At 55.4% G+C, this 7,719-nt stretch overlaps 1 protein-coding gene across 1 annotated transcript in view; it reads left to right on the top strand.

The window, feature by feature from the left end:
- Window positions 1–320: 320 nt before the first annotated feature.
- The window catches only part of MYLK2 (myosin light chain kinase 2), a 12,646-nt gene continuing 5,247 nt past the window's right edge, over window positions 321–7,719 (top strand). Inside the window, exons 1-8 of the mRNA XM_007446866.1 lie at window positions 321–372; window positions 850–940; window positions 1,022–1,351; window positions 2,361–2,662; window positions 4,234–4,339; window positions 4,906–4,999; window positions 7,184–7,293; window positions 7,375–7,516. Of these exons, the coding sequence (XP_007446928.1) occupies window positions 321–372; window positions 850–940; window positions 1,022–1,351; window positions 2,361–2,662; window positions 4,234–4,339; window positions 4,906–4,999; window positions 7,184–7,293; window positions 7,375–7,516 (1,227 nt within the window). The remainder of the gene's footprint in view (window positions 373–849; window positions 941–1,021; window positions 1,352–2,360; window positions 2,663–4,233; window positions 4,340–4,905; window positions 5,000–7,183; window positions 7,294–7,374; window positions 7,517–7,719) is intronic.

Genomic DNA, 7,719 nt, shown 5'->3' with positions numbered 1-7,719 from the left:
GTCTGAGCTGCATGGCCCCTGGTGTAAGAGATCCTCTCCTCCGCCCCCGCCTCCCTGCCTGTGCATCTGCCTCCGCCTCTGCCCACCCGGCCCAGTCCCTTACAACTGCCCCAGGACTGCTCCTGGGCAGCCGCCGCGAGACAGACAGACACCAGATTGCCTCTCTCTGCTCCAGGTGCCTCTCTCCCCTCAGTCAGCTGGCCCTGGCCTCCTCTCAGCCAGACAGGAGGAGGAATCCTGCGGCCCGACACACATTTCTCTTCTTTCTGCAGCTAGAAAGACTTGAGTTAGACAAGCAGAAGCACACGCCTCCCTACCTCATGGCGACAGAAAACGGAGCAGTGGACCTGGGAATCCAGAGCCCATCAACAGGTGCCAAGCTGGGGCAGGAGGTGGAGGGAGGAACTTGGGAAGGGGTGTTTGAATCCAGAGTTGGGCCTGTTCCTCAGGGGTAATTCTGTGCCTGAGGCCTCCTTTATGGTGCATGGAGGATCAAGAAATCAGGGTTATCTCTGGTACAGTGGGGCTGGATCAAGGGCCAACATGAAGCCTTCCCCAGAGAGACTGGGAAAACATGAAGTCCCCGTTGTTGGCGCCTGAACACTCAGGGCAAGGGATGGCAGGGGCATCAAGGCCCACCAGGAGACCAGAGCCTCCCACACAGGGCCGTCGAGGTCTTGGCAGCCCATCTCTAGAGCCCGTGGAGTGGCCCCAGAGACTCAATGGGACAAGCCCTTGCAAATTGTGGCCTGGGTGGGGACCTGGGCCTGGAGCTTGTCTCCGGCCAGCCTAGCTGGGGAAGGAGGTGTAGGAGGGTGGATCCTGACTGGTGTTTCACCTCCTTTGCAGACAAGGCACCTAAAGGTGCAGCAGGTGAAGGACCCCCAGCTGCAGAGAAAGACCCTGGTCCCCCAGACCCAGAGAAGGATCCTGATCCCCCAAACCCAGAGAAAGAACTTGGCCCCCTAGACCCAGAGAAAGAAGTTGGTCCCCCAGACCCAAAGGAAGAACCTCATCCACTCACCATGAAGAAAGATGCTGAAGCCCCAGCCCCAGAGAAAGGGGGTAGTGCCTTGGCCCAACCCTCAACCAGCAGCCAGGACCCCAAGGGAGAAGGACACCTGGGTGGGGGGCCTGCGGAGGGCAGTGCTGGGCAGCCGGCCGCCCTGCCCCAGGAGACCGCAACAGCCGAGGTCAGTGTCAAGAAGCCCGAGGCCAAGCAGGGGACCCCAGGCAGCCAGGACCTCGGAGAACCCAAGCTGCACAAGAAGGCAGCAGAGGGCCAAGCAGCAGCCAGGAGGGGCTCACCTGCCTTTCTGCACAGCCCCAGCTGCCCTGCCGCCATCTCGAGGTGAATGGCCCCTGGCCGGGAGCGGGGAGGGGCCCTGCAGTTCCTCTGTCTTGGGCACCGTCATCACACTCAGTGCTAGATGGGGTAGTTCTGATGTTCACCTCCCTCTGTCCTGGGCATCGGCCTGACCACTTTGTGTCCCTGCAGAAACCAGGATTTTGTGATAGTTCACAGAAGCCTGGAATGTCAGGCAGGAGAGGTCCTCAAAGACCTCTTCTCCGGGCATCTGGAGTCCAGAGTTCCCCTTACCCCACGAACTTGGGTCTCACCAAGGGCAGGACTGAGATGTCAGGAGGAAAAGATAACCCGTCTGCTTAATAGAATTATTGGTATAATATGGAAAGATGACTAACAACCAGACTGACAGATCATTACCAATACTCTTAGAACCATAATATAGCACCAGTCTTATGGTGCAATCCGTTATCCTTACCTGAATGCCAGTCATATTAATGAGGTTATTAACGATGTATTTATCGTAAGCCACAATAATAACACTTACCATATCAGTTTGAATTATGTGGTAATATAAATTAATATCATTAATACATTATCAATTGCATCACCACAGTTTTATGAATCAAGAGCTACATAACCTTCCTAATTGTTGCCACATAATGATTAACCAAATCAACAATCCTGTTAACAGTTATTAATGATATATTAGTGCATTGATACTCAAGATAACAACCACAGACACGGGAATTCCCTGTTGGTCCAGTGGTTAGGGGTCCGCGCGTCCACTGTAGGGGGCACAGATTAATCCCTGGTTGGGGAACTAAGATCTCGCATGCCATGTGGCGTGGCCAGGAAAAAAAACCCCATAGACATGTATGGTATTATTAACATCCCTTGATTTTGTATGAAGTGAATTCAGATGCATCACCCCACGTGTGTGGGGTGGGGGCGAGGTCGTATTAGCTCCAGATTGCAGATGGGGCTCTGGGAGACCTGCCTGCTGGCGGGGCTGTGGCTGCTGAGGGCGTCACCTCTGTGTTCTCACTTCTAGCCCTGAGAAGCCGCTGGCTGAGAAGCCCCCAGATGAGGCATCAGAGCTCATCTTTGAAGGGGTGCCCGTGACCCCAGGCCCCACGGATCCTGAGCCAGCCAAGGTAGCAGAAGGAGAGAAGAACCTCCCGGAAGGCAGCCAGAAAGAAACAGAAGAGAAGGTTCCAGGCCAGGCTGGCCAGGCTGAGGTGCAAGGGGACACCTCGAGGGGGATCGAGTTCCAGGCTGTTCCCTCGGAGAGATCGGAGGTGGGACAGGCCCTCAGTCCCACAGCCAGGGAGGAGGACTGCTTCCAGATTTTGGGTAGGCCGGGGCTGCCCTGGGGCTGAGGTAAGAGGGAGTGGGCTCCCCCTGTCTCCCCACTTAGAGGACTCAACCCCTCTGAGCTGCCTCATCCAGCCTGATCCATCTAAGTGTCACCCAACCCCAGGAAGTACGAGTTCCTGGTCCCCTTTGAGAGATGGGGAAACGAGGGCTAAAAAAAGGGAAGTGGGGCACCCCAAACCCATAGCTAGAACAGGATATGAACCTGTCAGGACAGCCTGACTCCAGAGCTCACTTTTTACTTTCTTCTACTTTGACTAAAGTGGGGCTTTAAAAAAAAAATCAGGCACGTTATTGGAGCAACACCAATTCTCTGGACAGTGGGATTTGAAGTCAATCTGTAGAAGGGCTCAAGTGCCAGGCTTTGGTAGTTAAACTGCATCCTGGGCGGGTGGGGAGGCTCCTGGGAGCCATAGAGGGTTCTTGAGCTGAAGAGCACAGGTGTGTGTGTGTGGGGGGGGAGGGTGACCAAGGTAGCTGGGCACGTGAGATGAGGCAGGACTGTGGAATGGCCTTAAACGATGATGGTTTATTCAGTGCGCAGCAGGGAACCATTGAGCATGAGTGAGCTTGGCGTGCAGGTGAATAGGAAAAGGGCCTGGGCAGGAGTGTGGCAGGGCTGGGGGTGGGTTGAGATGGGGTCAGGAGAGCCCAGAGTGTCCTGACAACCCCCCTTCTCCAGGCTGAGGTGCCCTGGGAGACCCGCCAAGCTGCCTGGTGAGCGGCACAGTGCCACCCAGACAGGGTGGGAGGGCCTAGGCGGCTGGGCGGCAGCCAGGAGCCCTGCCTCCTCCCCTGAGCAGCGGCCCAGACCTCCAGGCCCACTCCACCCTGCAATCACATCCTCGAGTGACAGACCTGAACAACCTCCAAGGGCCGCCTGATTTATCACCGGCTTCCCTGCGGCCTCTTGCTATTTATAAAGAGGTTTCCATTCCCCATGACTCAGCCTGTCTGTCCCCATGCTGTTCCCCATGCTGTTCCCCATGCTGTCACTAGGTGGCAGCCTCTCCCTACCAACATCTCCATCCCTGGCCCACCCCCACCCCACCCCACCCCCAACTCTGCCTCTGGGCCAGGGCCAGGTAGGACACCGATTCCACAACTGGTGAGAGCTTGCGGTGTTATTACAGGGGATGGTAGGCAGGTCCCATCCCCTACCGCAACAGACATAGTAACCCCTATCGGTCACTCCACCATTATAGATGCCTTGTTTTCTTTAATGGAAATGCAGATAGCTTGGGATGGAGTCTTCATACCTTATAATGTGGGAGGGTCCAAGAAGTCCAATCAGCTGTCCCCACTGTTGTGCTGGGAGAAGCTGAGCCCCCCTCTGACAGAGGCAGAGGCCTCCCAAGGAGGGTGTGTGTTGGTAGCAGAGCTGAAATTGGAAACTAAGCCCCTAGCCCCTATCCTGGAGCCAGCTGTCCCCCAGGTATCACTCGCTGAACTTCCCTGGATGGGGCTCAGGCCAGGCAGGAGGGTGTGGTGCCAGGGTGGGTCCTCAGCAGCCCTGGCACTGACTGTGATGGCTTTGCTCTGCCCTACAGATGATTGCCCGCCACCCCCGGCCCCGTTCCCCCACCGCATCGTGGAGCTGAGGACTGGGAACATCAACAGTCAGTTCAGCCTGAACTCCAAGGAGGCACTGGGCGGGTGAGAGCTGGGGCCTCAAGCCCCTGGCCCACCAGCAGGAAAGCATCAAGCCCCCAGGCCTTACATCTTCCCCATGAGAGGCCCAGACACTCCGACTGGACATGAGCCATGTTGACAAAATTGGTTCCACATGGTCACACTTGTGTGCAGCCTGTCACATGGCTGGTGTGTCACTGTCACTCACACAAACACACCATTGGTCATTCAGTGTCTCCCATAGGAAGCATATAGTATTTTCCTGTCTGTCTCAGTTGCAGGCACCACACTGACCCTCTCAAGGCGACTCCTGCTTTGTTAAAAGTCCTGAAGGTGCCCTCCCCCAGGGCCCAGGGCCCCTCCCTGCCACAGTCTGCGAGCTGCACATCAGCGGCCATCCTTTGATGAGCCTACCCTTCCTGGGCCTGAACCTATGTGGTTCAGCCATTGTCCCTGCAGTAGAGCTCACAGTTTCTGGAGGAAATCGGAGCTAGCTGGGATGTGCGCCCCCCATCTCACAGGGAACAGAGCACAGCCCCTCACCCCATGGCTCTTAGAACTCCCTCATTCCTAGCCTCTTCTCTCCCCAGTGGCAAGTTTGGAGCAGTCTGTACCTGCACAGAGAAAGCCACAGGCCTCAAGTTAGCAGCCAAGGTCATCAAGAAACAGACACCCAAAGACAAGGTAGTGGGGGTCTGGCTGTGTGGGAAGGGGAGGGGATCCTTGGAGTGGGTGCCTCTCACCTCCCTCCACCTACCCATCTGCACCAGGGGCCTGGTGTATGAAGCTTAATGCACTGAAGATATCACACAGATAGACAGACAGACAGACATGTAGCCCTGCCACAGGGGCCTGATGCCCCTGACCATAAACTTGACCCCGCGGTTAGTGAATTTATCCTGGGGACTTACCCGCTTCATGCCCTCTGTTCGGTTCAAGTCAATAAGTGCTGATGAGCGCAGGCTCTGGGCCAGGCCCTGTGCTGGTGCTGGAGGTCCCAGAGGGAAGTCAGTTGGTCCCTGCCCTCAGAGAGCACCAGGGTAAACAGGCCTCGAGGGCTCTGCCTCTAATACCCAGCCCAGGCCTGCTTCAGAGCAGTGTTTGTTCAAGGAGTGAATGAATGGCTGAATGAATGAGGCAGAGGCTCATGTGGCGTGAGGGAGTCGGGTGTGTGAGGAGGTGATGGTGACCTAGCAGGTTGGCATGGTGGGAGCTGTTAACTCAGGAAAGCTAGGGTGGGGGTCACACGGGAGGCTCCTGACTCACCTGTGGGTTCAGGGAAGCTTCTCCTGAATGAAGACTTTGAAGAAGGAGGAGCTGTTTTCCAGTGGGGAAGGCAGGGGAGAGAGTTTCAAACAGAGAAGACTATGGAAAGAAAGGCCTGAGGGCCAGAAACGGCAGGTACCTGCTGGGAACGCTTGAGTCAAGGTCAAGGCCAGGGGAGCAGAGACAGCAGCACCTGCAGAGGCCTGGAGAAGCAGGAGAAGCAGCCCCGGAGGAAGTGCTGCAGCCCTGAATTCCTCACTGTGGCTCTGAGCACATATGAACAGCATGGATTTTCTGTTACTCTGTCTTTCTCTGTCGCTTCCACTTGACGGGGCCTGGATCCATGTTTTTGACTGCTGGGTCCAAGGCCTCTATCATGGACCTGGCTCAGCGTAGATGCTCAAGACATATGTACTGTGTAAATAAATTGGAATCAGCTGTTGATTAATTAATTATTGGGCACTTTTTCTGTGCTGTTCAATGTGCCAGGTGCTAGGGAAATCGTAGTAAACAAGTCCTGACGTGCTAGAGAGCAGGGACAGATGGCTAAAACCAAACTAAAACAAAAAGCATGGTGTCAGGAACTGAGAAGTGTTAGGAAGAAAAGTAAAGCCAGGTAGGAACAGGGTCGATGGGGGCCGTTCAGATAGGGTCAAGTGAGGTTAGGCCTCTCTGAGGAAGTGGCATGGAAGGTGAGATATCAACCAAGGAATGGAATAACGGGAAAAACGGAGCAGTCCAGGTAGTGATCCAATGCTCTGGGGGCATATTTCTGGGGAGAGACCTGATCTGTAGCATTTGCCAATCTCCCTGGTGTAAATATTCCTACCATTGTTGATTTCACAGATGTGACCACTGGTTTGCAAACTTTCTGAATGTGACAAATAATGGCAGCTGGGACTAGGAAGGCAGTGATGGGGGAGGTGAGAAATTATTGGATTTGTAATCTAGCTTAAGGGTAGAGTCAAAGGATTTACTGATGGGTTGGATGAAGGGTGTGAGGAAGTGAGAATAAGACAGGAATCTGGGAAAGCTCCTAACTTTTTGTCCTGCACACCCAGGTGAAGAGTGATGGCCTTTTGCTGATGGGCAAGCTGGGGGCCACTCAATTGTGGGGAAGGGGTGGTATCAAGAGTTTAATTTTGGACATGAGAGATTTGAGATGCCTGTTAGTCAGACATTCAAGGGGAGGGAAGGTAGGCAGTTGGAGAGATTGGTGTCTGGAGTTTAAAGGAGCACTTGGGGGTGGAGATATGGATTTGGAAATCAACCACATTTGGATGGAATTTCAAGTCCTGGTACTTGAGGAGAACGCCCGGGTGGAGAGTGTAGAGCGGGTAGTGCTGAGCAGGGAGGGTGGAGCCCACTATTCAGCCAGGGGGAAGAGAAGAACCAGCAAAGGAAAGGTGTCCCAGCAGGAGTGACTGTGTGGGGAGGACACAGGCTTGAGGGTGGGAAGAGGTGGGAGGCGAGGAGACCAGCGAGGAGGTGGGCAGTGGTCCAGGCAAGGCCCAACAGGTCTGGTCAAGGGCGAAGGTGTGGAGGGTGGAGGGCAGGGAATAATGATGCTCAGATGGTACCCCTGACTTCCCTGGTCCCCAGGAAATGGTGATGCTTGAGATCGAGGTTATGAACCAGCTGAACCACCGCAACCTGATCCAGCTCTATGCAGCCATTGAGACCTCGCACGACATCGTCCTCTTCATGGAGTAGTGAGTGCCATCAGTGGGGTGGGGCCTGGGGAGGGCGCAGCGGGCCCGGAAGCAAGCCTGCAGAGGGGTCTGTGCACACAGCATCGAGGGCGGCGAGCTCTTCGAGAGGATTGTGGACGAGGACTACCAGCTGACTGAGGTGGACACCATGGTGTTTGTCCGGCAGATCTGCGACGGGATCCTCTTTATGCACAAGATGAGGGTTCTGCACCTGGACCTCAAGGTACTGGGGTGGGGGCTCCCGGGAGGGGTTGGGAGCAGCCTCCAACCACCTGAGACCAGCGTCGCAGCCAGCCATCCCTCCATCCCCCAACCCCTCCTCCTCCTCCATCCAGCCTTCCATCTGTAGATTCAAAAAGGGTGTATTGAGGGCTTCCCTGGTGACGCAGTGGTTAAGAGTCCACCTGCCGATGCAGGGGACGCGGG

The sequence above is a fragment of the Lipotes vexillifer genome, unplaced genomic scaffold, assembly GCF_000442215.2.
Source record: "Lipotes vexillifer unplaced genomic scaffold, Lipotes_vexillifer_v1.1 scaffold75, whole genome shotgun sequence".
Taxonomy (NCBI): Eukaryota; Metazoa; Chordata; class Mammalia; order Artiodactyla; family Lipotidae; genus Lipotes; species Lipotes vexillifer.
The sequence above is the reverse complement of the archived record's forward strand: the minus strand, read 5'-3'. Positions and strand labels throughout refer to the sequence as shown.